The 21,273-nt window shown below is 37.9% G+C and overlaps 1 protein-coding gene across 4 annotated transcripts in view; it reads left to right on the top strand.

Annotated features, from left to right (window-relative positions):
- The first annotated feature begins 288 nt into the window (after positions 1–288).
- The window catches only part of REV3L (REV3 like, DNA directed polymerase zeta catalytic subunit), a 177,285-nt gene continuing 156,300 nt past the window's right edge, over positions 289–21,273 (top strand). For 2 of the 4 annotated variants that reach the window (XM_012438367.3, XM_012438371.2), the window contains exon 1: positions 620–785. In XM_012438367.3, coding sequence (XP_012293790.2) covers positions 647–785 — 139 coding nt within the window. In that variant the 5' untranslated portion in view covers positions 620–646. Of the gene's footprint in view, positions 786–10,848; positions 11,343–21,273 lie in introns of those variants that run through there. The other 2 variants (XM_012438368.2, XM_064360773.1) reach the window with 2 other exon arrangements.

The raw sequence follows: 21,273 nt of genomic DNA on the forward strand, positions 1-21,273 counted from the left end.
TCGGAGCCCATCCGTGGGATCGGTGCTCCGCCGTCCCCTCCGCTGCCCCTCACCCAGGTGACCGTGCCCGCCGGCCGAGTCATAGATCCCGCACGGGCCCTGCCGGCTGCCCGCCGCCTCCCGCGACGCGTGCCCTGGGGCAAGGGAGAAAGCACCTTCTTGGCCCCCGCCCTCCACGTCCCGCCCGGGCGCCCGCCCGCCCGCTAGCTCCCTTTCCCGCCGAGCCTCCTCCCCCGCACTATTCGCAGCCCTCCCTTCGCCACACACACCCCCCCTTCCGTCCCCCAGTGGTTGCGTCCGTGACATCATCATCATGGCAACAAGAGCTGCAGCCTGGGACCGAGGAGCCCGTGTGATTCCCGGCGGCGGCGGCAGTGGAGGCAGCACCAGCACCGACGAAATCGCGAGGGCTTCTCTCCTGCGGCCCCTCGCCGAGTGCTCCTGAGGAGGCAGCGGCAGCAGCGCCTACACCGCCCCGCCCGCCGCCGCTCCTCGCGGTGTGTGTGTGTGAGGGGAGGGGGCCGAGCCGAGAAGGGGAGGGGGCGCCGTCACCGCTGTGGGGCGGCCGCTGCGGAGGGAGCCGCCGCCGCTGCTGCTGCCGCTGCCGGGTCGCCAGTGAAGGGAGGCAGTGGCGGCGGCGGCGAACATGTTTTCAGTGAGGATAGTGACTGCAGACTACTACATGGCCAGCCCGCTGCAGGGGCTGGATACCTGCCAATCCCCCCTCACCCAGGCCCCTGTCAAGAAGGTGCCGGTGGTGCGAGTCTTCGGAGCGACCCCGGCAGGTAAGCGGGCGCGGGGTGGGAGCGGGAGCCGGAGCCGGAGCCGGCTGGGCGCCGGGGCCGCCCTCCCCGCCGCACACTCGCGCGCACGCCGCCGGCCGCCTCCGTGGATCGCTGCCGCGTCTTCCCTCCCCTCCGCCCTCCTCGCCTTTCCTCCCGTGCGTGACAAGAGGCGCAAAAATGTGGGTCCGCGCGAGCGCTGCGCGTCGCCCCCACCACCGGGCAGGGAGGCAGCGGGCGCCGAGTGTTTACACTGCATGCGGCGGCCGGGAGCGGGAGCCGCACTCTGGGGCACGGGCCCGGGGAACGAATGCCGCGAGCGCCTAGGAGGACTGGCCAGGTGGCCGCGCCATGTCCTTCGGTGGGCGGGTTCGTAGAGCCCGCTCTGAGGTCGGTCGCTAGCGGGACCCAGGACATCTTCTGCGTCTCCCAAGTGCCGCTTTTTGGAAGCGGGTTGGAGAGGAAAAGGGGAAGTGTCAGCCTTGTCAGTCGCTCTTCTTGTCCTCTTCTCACCCTCGCTCTCCTCTGCCCCTTCTGGAGATGCATTGGGCGGAACCGAGTGGCGCCTGGGGCCAGATAATCTTTCTCACTGGGGTGACCGTGTGGCTCTGCTGTGAGAGCAGGTCGTTACTCATTAGAGTTTAGTGCCTGAGCGTCTGGGGACAGGGCAGCATCCTCGGGTGCAGTGCTTTCAGGAAATGTGCATCCATGGAAGTAGGAGATGCGTGATTATATTGCCTAACGTAAAACATCACACTTAATGGGGTGAATTTATTAGGAACCACAGCCACACTCGGCAGCACAGACATTTTGAAATGCTTCTAGGCTGGGCTGTAGGATTGCGTTTTAAGTACAGGTGTATGTTTTTAAACACAACTATGTTGAAGAAGGGGTGGGGTGGGGAGACAGCAGTGACAGAAGATACGTTCTCAAAAACTCTTGGGGTTTTTGATAATATAAAAAAGATAGAGGCCACATTTACTAGGTGTTTTAAAATGGTTTTGCGTTTATGCATGCTTTGAACTGCTTCCATGAAATAATGGAGCTGCATCCTAGGAAAGGATGCTCTTCCCTCTAGCTATGAATTGCCCTATGGGATTTTAGATAGCATTTCCCACTTGATGCTCCTTGCCCTCATCACCATTCATCTTATGACTACAGTCAGTTTCTATGGACTACCAAGATAATAGCGCTCTCCCAAACACAAGCCCTCATTCTAAGCAGTTATCTTTTAATGTGAATTCTCTTTGTTAAAATGTCAATGTTGTGAGATTTGGTAGCATATTCCTTTTTAAACTAGTGAATGTGATTTTGATATTGAATCTTGAAAGATGGAGAATTTGAGTGCTTTCAACGTGTTGAAAGTGTAACACTTGAAACTTTGGAGGCTGGGAAATCGAGGCGATGAAGTGTTCTAAAAGTTAGGTTTTTCTGCCCTTTTAAATATAGTGGTGCTGTCTTTGTTTCTAATTGGAATTTCAGTGTAATGCACTATTTGTTCTCACTTTAGATTCAGAGGAAGGATAAGATAGTAAAGTTGATATAGCTCTGTTCAGCCAGATTTCCGAATCATAAAGTGACATGCTAATAGGATATACTGTGGCATTTCTGTGTATTACAGCTTGTACGGTTTGAGTTAGTTTTCCACACATAATTTTTTCTCCTCCACACGTCATTAAATATGTTTCCCTAAGCGATATTCAAGCTCTGTTTTATAGGAAAGTTTGGTTTGTGGAAATAAATAAATTTCACTATAAGCTAACTGTAATTACGTGAGAAAATGTTCCTTAAAAAATTAAGAATATATACTTTTGTTTTTCTGAATATTTTTTAAAAGACACATTATTTCCTATTTTATCCTTCATGGATGTCTGACAATAGATGGCCAGCCCCTTAAACAAACAAACAAAAACCAAAGACTAAAAAACCCCACTGTTGTTTTTTTTTGGTATATACTTTGAAATTTATATTTTAAATGAATTAAAAAGTAACACTTCTTATACTACATTGAAAGACATAAAACTTGGTACACGGAAACTCAAATTTTAAATTAAGGATTATCAAAGTGAATTTGCTATATCACAGTTTCCAACAAAAATGTTTGTTTCAGCAAGAGAAAAAAATTTGAAGTCATTGGCATACATTTAGAGTTTACACTTTTCATAAATCAAGCCAGCATTTTTAGCATGTCAGAAACTCCCAGTGAGATTAGTATTAATTAAACATAATCAAAAACTGCAGTTATCTGCTTTTGAATTATCTCCCCAAAGAAAACTAGTTCAGTAAAATATAACTTGAAAATTGCTAATATAAAAGAGAGGCCAGTCTAGCTTAATAAAACTCTGAATGCTAGAATTTTTAATGAAGATAGATTTGTTTGAAAGTAAAGATATAAACATAATGTACAAAGATATAAATGTTTATATTATATCCTTGTATCATAGTTTATATATTTACTAACAAGTAAAATAAGGTAATAAAAATGTGTAACATATGATAAGCCTATGTAACATATAATACCATAGGCATATTATTTTCATATATAGAAATTAATTTGGGAGGTTCTTAATTCTTTACCTTGGTTTGGAGAGAAAATGTTTTAAAATTGAGTTTGCCTTACAAATGAGATCCTGAAAAATAGCACCCAAAGGTATTTTTTCTCAAATAAAGTGGTCATTTGAGAATTATAAATTCTGAACAGATTGGATTAATACCTTTTAATAGTTCAGTTTTTCTATTGCATGAAAAGGTATTTTTCTGCTTTAGAAAACAGTCCGGTTGACTTTTGATTGTTCTGTGTTTTGAGGACATATCTTGAGTAATTTAAGAAATAAAGTGTTTTGCGTTTAAAACCTCCCATGTCTTGAGTTGGTGAAATTTGAAAAGGTATTTTTAAAAAGAGGGATAATCGGGGCTGGGTGTAACGGCTCACACCTCTAATCCCAACACTCTGAAAGGTGGAGGCAGGAGAATCACTTGAGCCTAGGAGTTAAGAGACGAGCCTGGGCAACACAGTCTCTCCAAAAAAAAAATATGTGTATATATTGGCTGGGCATGGTGGTGTGCACCTGTAGTACTAGCTGTTTGGGAAGCTTAGACAGAAGAATCACTTGAGCCCAGAAGGTTGAGGCTATAGTGAGCCAAGACCACGCCACCACACTCCAGACTGGGCAACAGAGCAAGACCCTGTCTTTTTTTTATTTTTTATTTTTAAAGGTGAGATATTTATATTTGAATGGTAAATTCTGACTGATTTAATCCCTTGCCAACTGAGGATATTGATTCCTAAGGTAATCACTTAAAGTTTCTTCATCTGAGTTACGGAATTTTTTAAAAAACAAAAACTTCCTTTGTATTTCTATAACTAGTTTTTAAAATGTCTTGAACATTATTTTGACATAATCAAATTGAACAATATCATTTGTGGAAGAAATTAATTCTTTTATAACAATATTTTGGTAACTTGTTTTAATGGAGGGAAGAAAGGTTATGAATAAAGTATAGGACAATGTTTTTTCATTTTGATTTGAATATAGGTTTGACCACACAGAGAATTCACTACAAATAAAAACATCGGGCTTCATTTGAGGATTTTACTTAGGTGAACTTGGGAAGCTGTCCATTTTCCACATCTCAACTCTTGCTTAGTTGCTTGATGTAACTCACTTCATGCTGAGTTTAGACAGCTCTCACAGTTTCTTCAGCACCAGGTTAAACAGAATTATGCTTTCAAAGAGCTTCCCTGCTGAGATGCAGAGTAGGAGTAAATAGAAAAGTGTGAGATGTCCACAAAGCAAATAATTAAACAAAGTAGGCTAGACAGACTATAGAGGGAGCTGCTTGTCTTTAAGATTACTGTAAGGAACTCTGACACTCCCTATAGCTCAGTGAATATTTGGGTAGATTGTTCTAGATGCTATTAGCCATGAAATCAAGTGTTTCAACATAAGAAATTGATAATTCTAAAATGTTATATAAGTTTGTGTAGATGCTTTTTCAAATTATAAACATGTTTTCATTGTTTATCTTATAAAGTTAAATATAAGAAACTACCAGAGTAACTTCTTTTTTTTTTTTTTTGGTAAATTGGAGTTAAATTTGCAATAAGAATAATTTTGAAAACTAGTGTTTATCAATTCAGGTTCAAAAATTTCTCGAATCGAATCTGCTTTGTTCATAATCTGTTTTTCACTAAGCTATTTAAAAATACTTTAAGATCATATAACACCTATTTGATTACAATTGTTGGAGATTTTCAGGAACACTATGGAAATTTAATGACTCATCACAAATTGGTCACTTGTTTTTAGTAGGTATTTGAAGCCCTGAGTAGCAAGTTGTTTTAGCTTTAAGTGCTTTTCTTAAGAACAGCTTTGCCCTCCAGAAGCTCACAATATAATAGAGATGATGGGCATGTAAACCTAAGTCAAATGCAGCATGACTGGACTATAGAAATGTATGTAAGATAGAGCAAGGGGCCAGTGGGTTACATGTTCTATATCCAGGCAAAAAGGGGAGTCAGGGAAGACTTCGTGAAGGAAATATGGATTAGTCATGTTAAAGGAATTTTTAAGAAACTTAAAATTTCAAACAGCTTGGCAGTGTATATCAGAATCCTTGAAATGTTATTTTTTTGACCCAATAATTCTAGTTTAGGGATTTTAATCTATGAACATAAATCTCTTGGCAAATCTGGTTGTCTTTTGAATGCATCTACTTTTTATAATCCATCACCACCCTAGTCTAAACTACTAGCGTTTTTAGTCAGGTTTACTACTGTAGCCTCCTAATCTTGGTTTATCCCAGTCTACTTTGTCCCCTTCTAATCTGTTTTCTACACTGTAATCAGAGGGATCTTTAAAAAACGCAGCCTGATTACATCACCCTGCTATTTGATATGCTTCAGTAGCTTTCCATTGCATTCAGGATACGGACAAAACTCCGTGTCCTATATGGTGGCATCTACCTGTCTTACAAGGTCTTGCATAGTCTGGCCCTTACCTTTCTGTCTAGTCATGGCTTGAGCCATGTTCTTGACATGCTCTTTGTGTTCCAGCCATATTGGCCTTATCTCAGTCCCTTGTTCTCGCCATACTCCTTTACACAGTGAGGGCTTTGAACCTGCCGTTCCCCCTGCCTAAAATGTTTTTACTTTTCTTTCACCTAAACTTCAGTTGATCTTTTCTCAGGGAAGCCTTCCCTATCATAGACTCTCAAAACACCATGAATTCTCCTTCATGGCACTTGCTGTCATTGCAATTTTATATGTGTTGGAGATTAACATCTATTTTCCCAAATAGATTATAACCTCCAGAAATCCTGATAATGTGTTTCTTTTTACTCACCATTATGGATGATAAAATAATTTCATCTATAAATAGATGAAATTATCACAGAGAACAACTCTAAATGTTCAACAGTTGGTTGTATAAACAGTATATTCATTTGGGAGGATGTGTTTAAAATCATGTTTTAGAAGAATGTGTAGTAACATGGGACAGTGCTGTCAGTATATGAAAAAAATTATTTTACAACATAGTCACTTATTTAAAATGTAGAAAAAAGTACACCAAAATATAAAAGTTGGTTATCTCTGGAAGGTATGTTTTATATTTTCAGATTTTCTGCATGTTGTACTGATTTTATAATTTAAAAAATCCATATACAAAATTAAGGAAAAACTGGTTTTCTAGATATGGTTCCAGAAATATAGTAGGAGACATGAGTTTCATAATGGTCTCCAAAATATGTATCAACCAAAATACATGATTGCATGATGATAGCATTGAACTTTATAGAAATTCCATTTAAGACCTGCAAAATGATTCATATATTAAAGCAAGCCAGTAATTTCTGGTTTTATTATACTTACTTGTCTGTAAAGTGGTTTTAATTTTAAAATGTTTTGAAAAGTAACATGGTTTTGGCATGTGACAGCACTAAGCGTAAAGACTAGTATTAACTCATATATGAGAACTTAGTACAGCTTGAGTATCCCTTATCCAAAACTCCATAATCTGAAATTCTCCAAAATCTGAAGTGTTTTGAGCTCCAACATGATGCTACAAGTAGAAAATTCCACACCTGACCTCGTTGTGATGGATTATAGTCAAAACTTTGTTTCAGGTTAGATGCAGTGGGTCACGCCTGTAATCCCAACACTTTGGGAGGCTGAGGTGGAAGGATTACTTGAGCCCAGGAGTTCGAGACCAGCCTGGGAAACATGGAAAGACCCTATCTCTACAAAAAAAAATACAAAAGTTAGCCAGACAGGGTGGTACACATTTGTGATCCCAGCTACTTGGGAGGCCGAGGCAGGAGGATCACTTGAGCCCAGGAGGTGAAGGCTGCTGTGAGTCATGATTGTATGACTGCATTCCAGCCTGGGCGACAGAGTAAGTCCTTGTCTCAAAAACAACCAAAACTACTTTGTTTCATGTGTATCATTGTTTAAAAATATGTAAAATTACATTCAGGTTTGGTCCTACTCTCAGGATATCTCATATGTGTGCAAATATTCTAAAATCTGAAAAAATCCGAAACACTTCTGGTTCCAAGTATTTCAGATAAGGGATATTCAACCTGTATATGAAAATGGATACCACCTTCACTTATGAATAGGGAAAAGAAAAGAAGAATTATTTAATAAACAGTGTTGGGATAGCCAGTTAGTCATCTGGAAAAATAACAAGTTGGCTTCCAGAGGAGTTAAAGATATAAATATGAAAGAAACAAAAAATGTAGGGTAATTATTTTTTGCATAATCCAGGATTGGTGAAGGCCTTTCATAGTGTACTGGATTGTTAGATTTTAGGACATAAAAATAAATTCTGTATGGGGGAAAAAAATCAAAGTTAAGAGAGAAACAGACTAATAAAACTTACTTGTATACTTCACAAAGGGCCAAGTTCATCTTAATACAAAGAACTAGGGAATAATCCAATAGAAAAAATAGCAAAGAGAATTCATATGAAAAGATGTACAATTTATAATGTAATAAAGATGTAAATTAAAGCTACATCATACTCTTTGCCACCTATCAAATGAGCAGAGGTTATGTATAGTATAACTTGAGAAGGGTGAGAAGAGAAAATGGTCAGCCTCATACATTGCTGGTGGGATTATAAAGTGTTCATGTTATATAAAAAACAGTTTGAAAATGGTTTTCAAAATTTAAAATAAATATATTTTGTTCTAGCCATTCCATTATAGGATTTTATTCTCTAGAAGATTTTGCATATATGTCAAATATGTAAGAATATTTGTGGCAGCATTATTTGTTACTGCAAAAGATTGGAAACAAGCTAAACATATATCAGTAGGGAAGTAGTTAGGTGAATAATGGTATATCTATTCAACAGAATACTAGTCAGCCTTTAAAAATAATGACAGAATACTACGTGTACTACTGTGGTGCCATGTCTAATATATGAGGAAAAAAAGCAAGAGGCATGACTGCATGTGCAGTTTGCTGCCATTAGTGTGGTTAAAATATTTATTTTACATATATTCTATATGTGCCTATATATTAGAATAAGATAAAATTTTTGTTAGAATAAAATCCATATATATATGTATGTGTATATATGGGCAGATACAGAATGTAATGTGCATGGGAGGATTCAGGAGAGTCTGATGACAGTAATTGCCTCCAGTGAGTAGAACTGGTTGCCTAGAGGACAAAGGTGGACTAACTTATACTGTTTTGTAATTTTTCAGTATTTTAAAATCATGTGCATGTAATATTATTCAAAGTTAATATTTTTAAGTTATGTTTTGCTTACAGGAATTGGTAAGAAAGAAAAAATAAAAGACCATAATAATTGTTACAAACAAATGATTACTGCAATACTGTTTTTAACTTTAGATGTTGTTAGAGGTCTTCTAATTCAGAGTTTTCAGTTGATGTCACATGGCTTATAGAAGGGTAGTCCTAGTGGAATGGGGGCTGAAGGAAGGAAGGCATTGGGGTTCCTGTGAACAGATAGCATGGTGAGTGACAACCAGCAGTTGCTGCTCCTTTTGATATTTTAAGTGCATTAAATGAGGTGCTTTACTACTTGGAATCTACTTCAGCAGCCAACCACAGTGTACAGTACCTCTTGTGGGAAAGGGATCATGGAACTGTTACTGGAGTTTATATTCATGTTGCTGAAGGAACATGCCACCTTCCACAAGGTGCAACCCACTTGCAATGAGAGGATGGGGAAGCAGGGAGGGTGTCCCTGGTGGCCCAGCTCCATGCCTATCTGTATTCACCTGTCTTGGATGCTGCTCACCATGTACGTTTGATGTGCTTTGCAAGGTGACTGCCAAATAGTGCGTGTATGTTTGTCAGAAATAAAGCATGATTTTAATTTTGAAATATTCTCAATATGAAAAAGTTGGTTTTGAAATTCATATTAAAAATTTCAGCATTGCATATGTCAAAAAGTATCTACCCTAATACTTGAAATTTTTTCTTCTATATTTAGAAAATATGATATTTTTTTTCACCAGGCACTATGTAGATGCCTCCAAATGCCCTCCTGTTCTCTAGTGTGCTAAAACAGATTTTATTTGCAATGTTAAAAAGGGTTGAAAAGCATCAAATGTATTCATTTTATATAAAGAAAACTGAAATCGACATAGCAGGCTCAGGGATTTGTCCAGTGTCCCGTAGTTGGTTAATGAGAGGCTGGGTTTGAAAGTTGGGGATCTTGGATCTTGACTGTTCAGCTCTCATCACCTCACACTGACTCCCCTGCTCCACCCCGCAAGCATGAGGGAATATTGGAAGAAGGCATTGATAATTGAAAGACAAAAATACAGAACCTCAGAGGAATTATTAAAAGAACTGCACATATGTAGTTTAGAAATCTTTGAGACCCTATCGTGTCTAATAGTGCTTAGAATCTTTTCGTATAATAATAATGTTAATATTCTATAATCTAGAATAGATTGTAGTAGGATTTGTTTTTTGGTGATTTGAGCTGTATCCTTTAAGAAAACAAAAGATTATAGCAAAAGGAGTTTAGGGCAAATATAAACAAAAATGGATATAAAATCATATGTATTCAATTTCCAAAAAAGAGAGAAGGGAATATATGAGACCTTTCAAGTTCCTCTGGTGCTGTAATTAAATTTTCTCTCATCTTGTTTTTGATTGGATTAGAATTCATTCAGTTAAAGATAATCTAGGGCCGGGCATGGTGGCTCATACCTGTAATCTCAGGACTTTGGGAGGCAGAGGCAGGAAGATTGCCTGAGCCCAGGAGTTCAAGACCAGTCTGGGCAACATGGCAAAACCCCCGTCTCTTTAGGAAAAAAACAAACAACAACAACAAAAATGATAATCTAAGTGAAAAATGATTCAAGTTTAAATAGATTAGGTTAAAGTAGATTTTAGAGGATGTTGCCATTGGCATTGGATATTTCAAAGAAATAGTTAGAAACTTATTTATAAAGTGAGAAATGGGCTATGGTATGGGGTATTTTATTTTGGTATCTGGCTGCCATTTTAACACCATAGTGATACTAAATAAGAGGAAATAATGGGAGTTAGGGAACAGTGAACTTTGGGTAAATTTTGTTAACTTGTAATTTCCATATAAATACAGATAAGGCAGTGAATGTCTTAGGCAATTAGCTCTATCTACTGTCCAAACATGATGTGGATGCATTTTTGAGACCAAAACAAATTATAAGTAAAAGTGAGACCCTCTTAATGACAGCCTATTTAACCTTTTTGGTATTTTTATTTGTTTGTTTGGGGTGTGTGTGTGTGTGTTTTCTGTCATTCCTTCTAAGTTTTCCAGATGATTTGGTGTTTCTTCCAGTTCTCTGTAGGTTTTTAAATATTTCATTTAATGAATGAAAAATATTTTGTTGCTTAATCAGTATTGGTAAACTGGACTGTTTTCTGCAGCAGAAATAGAATATATATTTAGCAAAGTAAATTCTGAGAAAAATGAGTAGTATTTGTCAATGGAAAATTTTGTGTTTTTTTTTTTTTTTTTTTGCCAAATCTATTTTCTTTTTAGGTGATAGTTATGGGAAATACTAAGAATTTGAGCTCAATTTATGTTGGGACAGTTATTTAATTTTCTTTGGGTTCAGAGAGCATTACTATATAAACAGTTCAAATAATAAAGTGTGTTACCTCAAAAATGCCTTGTGTAATATATAACAGTTCACAAGATTTCTATTTTTCTTCCATTTATTGCAATTACCAAGGAAGTATAACAAGAATTAAAAGAAATATCTTATTTTGCATATATATTTGCACTTCAAAGTAATTTATATATTAAATTAGATTTTGTTTGAGATGGTGAAATGAAAGACTTTGTAAATAAGAATACATGTTGATATGTGAAAAATGTAAAGTTAAAACATGTTGGCATACTCCTAGTTTCTCAGAACAAGAAAATGACTAATCTAAATTTCATTTCAGAATAAAACCCAAGACAAGCCACATAAAAGCAACCTAAAAATTAAACTGTCATCATATTATTTGTTTTAAAACTATGGACTAATATATCTGAGGAAGATTTCTCTCAAAATTGTTTTTCTCAATTTCAAGTAAGTAATTTATTTTGGTTAATATATTGGGGGTGAGGGGGGTGGGGGTGAGCCTTGGCATTGAAGTTGGTAAATTCTACTCATCCTTAAAGTAACAACTTGACTATCATCCTCTTTAAAGCCTTCTGTGACTCCTTTGCCCATCCCCAAAGATTATCTCCTTGGTTTTCCAAATCTTAGTCCCCTTCCACATTGCTGTTAAAGGATTGATTACACTGAATATTGTGTTTGTCTCTAAGAATAGTCATGTGGCACTACCCTCATGGGCCCCACCTCATACTTCTCAACCCCACTGCCTTCTGTTGCTGAGAGACCCTTAGCAAGTTATTATACTTATGTTAGCCTTAGTTTCCTCCTCTGTAAAGTGAGTTTTAATAATTTCTACAATACAGCATTATTATGATTGAATAAGTTAAACGGCAAATGTCTGGCATATACAGTAACATAAATGTTACTTTCTTTACCCATCTATCCCCAGAATCTGCTGCATTACCTCATATACTAAGTGCTCTTTAAAATGTTTGAATTGAAATGAAAAATGGAATTTTTGTAGCATTTATTTCTCACATTAGGACAAACTAAAAACATCTGCACATTGTGGTATGAGACTTTTTACATTTGATTAGTAACATATCTACAGGCTAGGTAACTTTTTAAAAATTTGGCTATTTTTTATAAGTAGTCCATCAGGGCCTGAAAAGAGCCTTATTTTCCAAAGCCATCAGTAGTGCCTTAAAAAAAAAATTGTGATAGAACATGTTGAAAGTATGTATGCTAGATGTCACAGTAAAGGTGACATGTCAGTAGGATTTATTGCTCTTTTCTTGTGAATTTCTAACACACACAAAAATGGAAGCCTTTGTATTTTAAACCTACTTAGGATTGTGGAATGTGTACCAAATGATTTATTACTGCCCAGTGCTTCACCTCTCATCACCATATATTTTCTACATACATTCCTAGGTTTTGTTTAGTTGTCTAATAACATTGTGTTATAATTTTTTTTTTTTTTTTTCGAGACGAAGTCTCACTCTGTCACCTAGGCTGGACTGTAGTGGTGCAGTCTCAGCTCCGTGCAACCTCCATCTTCTGAGTTCAAGTGGTTCCCCTGCCTCAGCCTCCCAAGTAGCTGGATTACAGGCATGTGCCACCAAACCTGGTTAATTTTTGTATTTTTAGTAGAGATGGGATTTCACCATGTTGGCCAGGTTGGTTTTGAACTCCTGACCTCAGGTGATATGCCCTGCCCAGCCTCCCAAAGTGCTGGGATTACAGGTGTGAGCCACCACACTCTGGCCTGTCTTTTAATTTTTTAATGAAGTTATTACAAAGATATCCAAATTAATTATGATGTCTCACACCTTAGTTGATAATGCTTAATGTTTAGAAAATAGAAGCCATGTTATTATAGTTGAAGACCTTAATTTTACATCATTTTACTAAAAAAGGTGGTAAACCATTTATTGAGTAAGGACTTTGTGCCCTGTTGTAAGTGATTCAGTCTTCACAACAGTTCTGTAAAATAGGACTGTAATCCTCATTTTGCAGGTGAGGAAATAAGGCATAGAGAGGTTAATAACTGTCTAAAGTGGTGTGGCATAATGTATACCTCATACCATGTGAAGATTAAATGAGAAAACATGTATTAGGCCATTATCCACTTAAACAGAAGAAACAGTGAAGGAAAATCTGAGAGGGAGTATCTTCTAACACTTACAGAATTTGATAGTAGCCATTATTGAGATGTGACAGTGACTGTGAATATATTCTTATTCATATTTGTGTGTGTGTGTGATAGTAAACCCTGGTACTCTATTAACCCATTTTTTTTTTCTGAGTAATATTAATGTCTTCTCTCAAATTCATGCTCCCTTTTGGACTGAATTATGTATATGTGTTTACAAGGTGATACTAGGATTATAGTATCAATTAGATATAAATTTTTATAAGTTCAGTGTAATTAAATAGTATGTGGATATATTCTCATTGAGAAATTTAAAAAGCAGAACAGGTAAGGGAAAAATCTTCTTTGACCACCTTTTCCCCTCTCTACTTGGATCAGCTTTTGCTGTATGATAAACGCCCCCAAAATTTAGTGGTGTAAAACAATAGGCATTTGTTAGCCTAGATTCTGGACTGGGCTCAGTTAAGCAATTCTGCTACAGCTTATGTGTGGTCTTGCTTATGTGGCTGCAATCAGCTGATGGGTCAGCTGGGAGCTGGTTGGTCTAGGATAGCTATGTCTGGATAATTGGTACTGGTTGTTGGTTTGGGAAATGGGGGTCATGTGTCTCCAGCAGGTTAGGCATGGCTCTTTGACCTGGAGGCAGTAGTAGGGTTTACAGAAGTAACTAGTGATGGCAAGCCTCATATATTTTCTGTTGTCCATAGGCCAAAGGAGATCAACATGGCCAATTCCAGAGTTGGTATGGGAGGGGTTTCCTAATGGTGTGTGGCTGAATTAGGAGGCTATTACTGCAACAGTCTATTATACAACTGCTGTTGGCTAACTCATTTTTCAGGAAGCATTTGCCAGTGTGGCATTGCCCTTTTCTTGAAGAAGTAGTGTTTATATAAGCAATTTATTCAACAGTTCAGATAAATTTACTTAATTTCTTGTTCTTACTCATTTTTATTCCATCTTCATCATCTTTCAGCATTATTCTTAGTTTCATTCAACTCAACAAATATTTACTGAGCACCCACTAAGTGCACAATAAGGTATCAAGAGGTGAGCAGCAGATGGAGCAAGACTACTGTGTTAATCATTCAGGTTTTTTTTTTCTTTGTCTCTCTCTTTTTTTTTTGAAATGGAGTCTCGCTCTGTCACCCAGGCTGGAGTGCAGTGGTGCTGTCTCAGCTCACTGCAACCTCTGCCTCCCAGGTTCAAGCAATTCTCCCGCCTCAGCCTCCTGAGTAACTGGGATTACAGGCATGCACCACCATGCCCATCTAATTTTTTTGTATTTTTAGTAGAGACAGGGTTTCACCATATTGGCCAGACTAGTTTCGAACTCTTGACCGCAAGTGATTTGTGTGACTCATCCTCCCAAAGTGCTGGAATTACAGGCATGAGCCACAATGCCCAACCAATCATCCAGGTTTTTAAAAGTGACCTGTCTGCTTCATTATGTGAACAGAATTATATAAAAGCAGAAAACTGTAGCAAATTTTTGAGAATGACCAGCAGCCCACACCAAGCTAAATATATCTTATATGCCACATTTTTAAACATCTTACAAGATTTCTTCAAATGAGAAAAACTAATACAGAGGTTGTTTTGATTTATACTCCCACCAGCAATATGAGACTTTCCATGGCTTCACCAAGATTATGTTCTCAAACGTTTTGATCATTGTCAATCTAATAGATATAAAATGGATCTCAGTGTAGTTTTAATTTGCATTCCTTTTATTATGAGTGATATTGAATGTTTTTTCATATGCTTGAAAGGCACTTACAGTATTTCTTTATCAGTGTACTGTTTATCTTTACCCATTTTCCTGTTGAGACTCTTGGTTTTTTTCTTATTGATTCCAGAGAGCTCTTCATACATTAGGAAAGTTTATCTCTATCTGTAAATTGAGTTCCAGATGTTTCCCTCATTTCTTATGGTAGATAACTTTTTACTCAAGTAGTGTCTTTTTTTTTTTATTTCACAAATAATCTTTATATCTGAATTAGGTTTTTAAATTACATTTAAATGAAGTTAGGTTTAAGTATTAGTCATGGGAATGGAAGGAAAAGATCCTGGCATTATCTTATTTTTATAGAGAACTTTTTAAAAACTCTTTGATTGTTAAAATGAAAAGCTTCAAAAGGATCCTGTGTTTGATTTATTTTTTCTTTTTCTAGGTTTGCTTTTATTATGAGATCAGTCCTTTTGACAGGGCAGTCCAAGGAGTAGGATCATCCTTTGGAGGACTGTTTTTAGATGATGAAATTGTATAGTATAGATGGAAAATACTCTGTGTCGCTTAGATAAATTTTTAATAATGTTTCTTTGAGTCTTGTTAATTTCATTTTGTGTGTGTGTGTGTGTGTGTTTGTGTGTGTAATGTGTACAAAATATACATATATCATGGTAGTGGTTCCAGCAATGCTCTACTCTTATGTACAGTCATCCCTCGGTATCCATCCCTTAGTATCTCTGGGGGATTCATTGCAGGAACCCCTGAGGATACCAAAATCTACAGATGCTCAAATCCCTTATATAAAATTGTGTAGTATTTGCATAAAATAACCTAAGCACATTCTTCTGTATAGTACTTGAAATTATCACTTACACCTGATACATTGTAAATGCTGTGTAATAGTTGTGATATTGTATTGTTTAAGGTAATAATAACAAGGAGAAAAGTTTGTACATGTTTAGTACAGATGCAACATTTCCCTGAATATTTTTGATCTGACGTTGGTTGAAACCACCAATGTAGAACCCATGGATAAGGAGAGCCAGCTATATAATTTTTAATCTGTTCAACCAGACTTAACCTAATCAATTACATGAGTATGTTAGGAGGCTAGATTAGGTTAGCCCTTAGCAGTCGACCACATAAAAGAAAACAAACAGAAGGTAGCTTTTTTTTTGAGAATGCAGTAAAACTACCTACTGCCCAAATAATATCCTATATTTTTTTCTGAGATTTTGAGGAGCCAGGAAGACCTCTTATGTGACATCTGACGTTATGAAGTACTTTGACCTTTTCCCTTGACTTCTCTATAAAAAGGGATTAGAAAACTGCAAGGCTGGACAGATTGTCATGTTTTGAGTAATTTAAGGTAGCTTTAAACGTTTTAAAGTTGCCAAGTCCTTTCTTAAATAATTTTACCCAGCAGCATCAAAAACAAATAGGAATCCTTCAGTGATTGGTGGAGTATGGCAGAAAGCCAGTTTTTACCATGCTTTACATAGTTTTCTAGTTTTTCAAAGTTACTGAGGTATTCTTTAGTGTCTGCTTTATTATTAATATCTTTACACGTTTTACTGAAAATTGAAAGGAAGTTTTTTATTTAATACCAAATTATTGACTTAGTGTTATTTTCTTGGTTAATCCTTTTTTAACAATTTTAACATTTCTTTTTTCTTTTTTTTCTTTGAGACGGAGTTGTGCTCTATTGCCAGGCTGGAGTGCAGTGGCGCAGTCTTGGCTCACTGCAACCTCTGCCTCCTGGGTTCAAGCAATTCTCCTGCCTCAGCTGCCCAAGTAGCTGGGACAGGCACGTGTCATCATGCCCAGCTAATTTTTGTATTTTTAGTAGAGGCAGGGTTTCACCATGTTGGCTAGGATGGTCTTGATCTCCTGACCTCATGATCCACCCACCTCGGTCTCCCAAAGTGCTAGGATTATAGGCATGAGCCACTGCGCCTGGCCAATATTTCTTTTTTTAAATTTAATTTTACTTTTTGAGAGAGTTTCACTGTATTGCCTAGGCTGTAGTGCTGTGGTTCCATCTTGGCTTACTGCAACCTCCGCCTCTGGGGTCAAGCAGTTCTGGTGCTTCAGCCTCCCAAGTAGCTGGGACTACAGGCATGTGCCACTAGGCTGGTCTTAAACTCCTGACCTCAGGTGATCCGCCTGCCTGGGCCTCCCAAAGTGCTAGTGCTGGGATTACAGCATCAACCACCTCGCCTGGCCCAATTTTAAGATTTCAAGGTTGTAATGTATCTCACAGTATGTACATTTAATACAGTAATTTTTCCTCCTGAAAAGCTGATATTAAACTGATAGGACATCTTATAATCAGTGACTTCTTAGAGAAAATGTGACATTTTAAAATTTCTCTCTATCCTTTTTTAAAAATCTAATGTGTTATGGAATGAGTTTGTTTTCCAAATAATCATTTGTCCTTCATTTTTGCCTTGCATCTGTAATTGTTTTAACTTTGTATATATTGATGTTGCGTTGTTTGGCACATCCAGCTTCATGACTGATATATCTTTTATCACAGTGCTTTTCAAATTATTTCTGGTGAAGAATCAGGTTTTTTTTCCCTCTGATACTTCTTTAAAATACATTGAAAATGAATTACTAGAAAAATGAAATAAATGAAATGAGAATAACTGAAAAAATATTAATACAAGCTCTATTTTTAAAAATTATTTTATTTAACAGATATAGAATTTCCCTGTCAGATTGCTGTAAGAGTTTCTAAATGCTAAGTTTCAAGCTTTGTACTTGTCTTGTTGCATAGCTATAACAAACAGCTAGTTCATAGATGGCATATGAGTAGCAGTGTAGAGATTTTTTAGCAATATAAAGAGACTAATTCATTTCTTTTTAAATTCTTTTTGTCCTGTGTCAGAATTATTATTCTTCTTTCCTTTTAGTTTGACTATTTCTTTGATATCTGGTATAAATCATTTTTCATCACTGTTTTTAATCCTTTTATGTCACTTCAGTTTTAAACTCATCTGAAGATATTTTACTAGGGAGATTTTAAACAAAGTTTTTCTTTTTTTCTTTTTTTTTATTGTTGAGATGGTATCTCGAGCTGTCACCCAGTCTGGAGTGCTGTGGTGCCATCTCAGCTCACTGCAAAAAACCTCTGCCTTCCCGGTTCAAGCGATTCTTCTGCCTTAGCCTCCTGAGTAACTGGGATTACAGGTGCGCACCACCACTCCCTGCTAATTTTGTATTTTTAGAAGAAACAGGGTTTTGCCATGTTGGTCTGGCTGGTCTCAAACTCCTGACCTCAAGTGATCTGCTTGCCTCAGCCTCCCAAAGTGCTGGAATTACAGGCATGAACCACTGTGCCTAGCCAACAAAATCTGCTGTAATAGAGGTTTGATTTTGTTTTTTACTCTTGTAATTTTATATTTTTAAAATAACTTTATTTTACCCTTTCCTTTAGTGTGTGGCTTTTGCAGCATAGACCGCGTTACGTGTTTTCTTTCTTTCTTTTTTTTTTTTAAAGATGAAGTCGCGCTCTGTCACCCAGGCTGGAGTACAGTGGTGTGATCATGGCTTACTGTAACCTCCGCCTCCGGGGTTCAAGCAATTCTTCTGCCTCAGCCTCCCAAGTAGCTGGGACTACAGGTGCATGCTGCCATGCCTGGCTAATTTTTTGTATTTTAGTAGAGACGGGGTTTCACTGTGTTGCCCAGGCTAGTCTTGAACTCCTGAGCTCAGGCAGTTCACCCACCTCAGCCACCCAAAGTACTAGGATTGAGCCACCATGACTGGCTGTATTTTCCTTTTTAAAAAACATAGATAACGGAACTCATTTTAAAAAGTGTATGTAGCGGCCGGGTGCGGTGGCTGACACCATGCAGGTGGATCATGAGGTCAAGAGATCGAGACCATCCTGGTCAACGTGGTGAAACCCTATCTCTACAAAAAAATTAAAAAATTATCTGGGTGTGGTGGCATGTGCCTGTAGTCCCAGCTACTCAGGAGGCTGAGGCAGGAGAATTGTTTGAACCTGGGAGGCTGAGGTTGCGTTGTGGTAAGTTGAGATTGCGCCATGTTGCATTCCAGCCTGGGCAACAAGAGTGAATTCCGTCTAAAAAAAAAAAAAGTGTTATGTACCAAAATGTATTTTTGTTGTTGTTGTTTCTATTCATTTGTTTTTTCTTATCTCTTAGAGTTCTATTTATATCTTAGTCTACATATAAGTCTGTGGTCTTCTTATTTCTTATTTGTATGTTATTAAGAACACACAGCACATACTTTCTACATTTCTACTGTTTCTGAATGTAAATTATCATAGATTCTTTTCTTTGGCATTTTTTTTTTTTTTTTTTTTTTGAGAAGGAGTTTCGCTCTTGTTACCCAGGCTGGAGTGCAATGGCACGATCTCGGCTCACCGCAACCTCCGACTCCTGGGTTCAAGCAATTCTCCTGCCTCAGCCTCCTGAGTAGCTGGGATTACAGGCATGCGCCACCATGCCCAGCTAATTTTTTGTATTTTTAGTAGAGATGGGGGTTTCACCATGTTGACCAGGATGGTCTCGATCTTTTGACCTCGTGATCCACCCGCCTCGGCCTCCCAAAGTGCTGGGGTTACAGACGTGAGCCACCACACCTGGCCCTCTTTGGCATTTTTAAGATGTTTTATCTATGCTGCTGAATATTTGTTTAAGTCCCATTCCATACATATTTATCCATGAACAAGGGCTATTTTTCCAAGCCTAGTGTTTGCTAGTAGGTAGGATATGGCAAGTTCAGTTTAGTTATATTTATTTTCTGCTTATAAAATGATAGAATTGCCCTCCCTAGCATGAAGAAGTAACGATTGTATACAACCCACTTAGATGAAAACATTCGTTTTGTGTACCTCTACTGGATTGAGGTTTAAGGTTTTTCCCTGTTTTCTCCTTGTATGGTTCTCTGGTATATGGGAGCTAACATATTTATGGATAACTTGAGACAGTAGTGGTTTTTTTTTTGTTGTTTGTTTGTTTTTTAACCAGAACATTGCATGAAAGCCTCCAGGTTGTAAAGACCCTTAGGACTTTGAGTAATTTAATCAGTGATGGGAGCTAATTTGTTTATTTAGATTTTGGATGCTATTTAACATGCCACAATGGAGACGGCTACGCTACATCAACTATGTTGATATTGGGTGTTGTGTTTTTAGAATAGACCAACGGAGGTATTGAGTGAGAGAATAAGACCTTAGACATCTTAGAAAATGTTTAGCATGGGACTGGTTTCTGTTGGAGCAGACCATATCCCCAAGGTAGAGAATAGGGTTATACAATAAGTCCTCACTTAACGTCCATGACAGGTTCTTGGAAACCAGGACTTTAAGTGAAATGGCATATAACGAAACCATTTTTTTCTCATTGTTTTAATTAAATGAAGTTGAGCAAAATATTATTTGAAGATCTGCTATATGTTGTTTGCTTAAAGTTTAGGTTTCCAAGAACCTATCAACAAAGTTAAGTGAAGATTTATTGTATGTCTTAAATATTTTAGTGAAAAATTGGGAGAAGGATTATTCTGTATTTCATCAATTATAAGAAGTATATTTTCCCTCCATTTGTACATCTCAGTAATTGGGATGTGTCTTACAATCAGTAGTGCACCATATTTAATTGATAGCACTTCCTTTTCTTAACAGTACAAAAATTAATGATATCATAATCATTGGCATCTTGGATTCAGTGAAATATATTAATAGTTGTTTATCTTAGTGCCATTCTAAATTGAATCTCTTTATTTGTTGTAACATTAACCTTTCTTCTCTTCGGACAACTTTGGTCTTGGGTTAACTTCCTAGCTTTGTTCACTTGGAAGCTTGATAAGGTAAAATGTCAGTTGTATAAACAAGCACCATTGCTTATGGTAAAAATGACCCATGATTACTAAATTGCATACAGACTGGGGGAGGACTGTGAATGAATGAATTGTAAATACTGGTAGCTATACTGTTACAGCTTTGGACTTAACAGAGTGTGATAACTCTTGTAACTAAGCAAGTCTGTTGCTGAAGCTCAGGAAGCTATGCCAGTGAGATTGGAGATATTGGTTGCTATTTGGTACCTGTAAGGTAGAGTAGTTACTGCAAGGACTTTATACTCATTCTCTTACGCTTGATCTGCCACCTGAGAAGGCCAAAGAGACTAGCCCCTGAATTGCAGTGAGGACTCCTGCCTGATATATTAAGTATAACCAACCTGTTTGGGTTATGTGAGTCTTGGTGTTTAGTTAGGCCTAACGGGGGTGTTGTGCTGATATTTTGTGGCTTTATTTATTTATTTATTTATTTATTTATTTTTTAAGACGGAGTTTCACTCTTGTTACCCAGGCTGGAGTGCAATGGTGCGATCTCGGCTCACCGCAACCTCCGCCTCCTGGGTTCAGGCAATTCTCCTACCTCAGCCTCCTGAGTAGCTGGGGTTACAGGCATGCGCCACTATGCCCAGCTAATTTTTTTGTATTTTTAGTAGAGACGGGGTTTCACCATGTTGACCAGGATGGTC

This window comes from Aotus nancymaae, unplaced genomic scaffold (assembly GCF_030222135.1).
Source record: "Aotus nancymaae isolate 86718 unplaced genomic scaffold, 86718_ANA_hifiasm-v0.15.2.pri h1tg000040l, whole genome shotgun sequence".
Taxonomy (NCBI): domain Eukaryota; kingdom Metazoa; phylum Chordata; class Mammalia; order Primates; family Aotidae; genus Aotus; species Aotus nancymaae.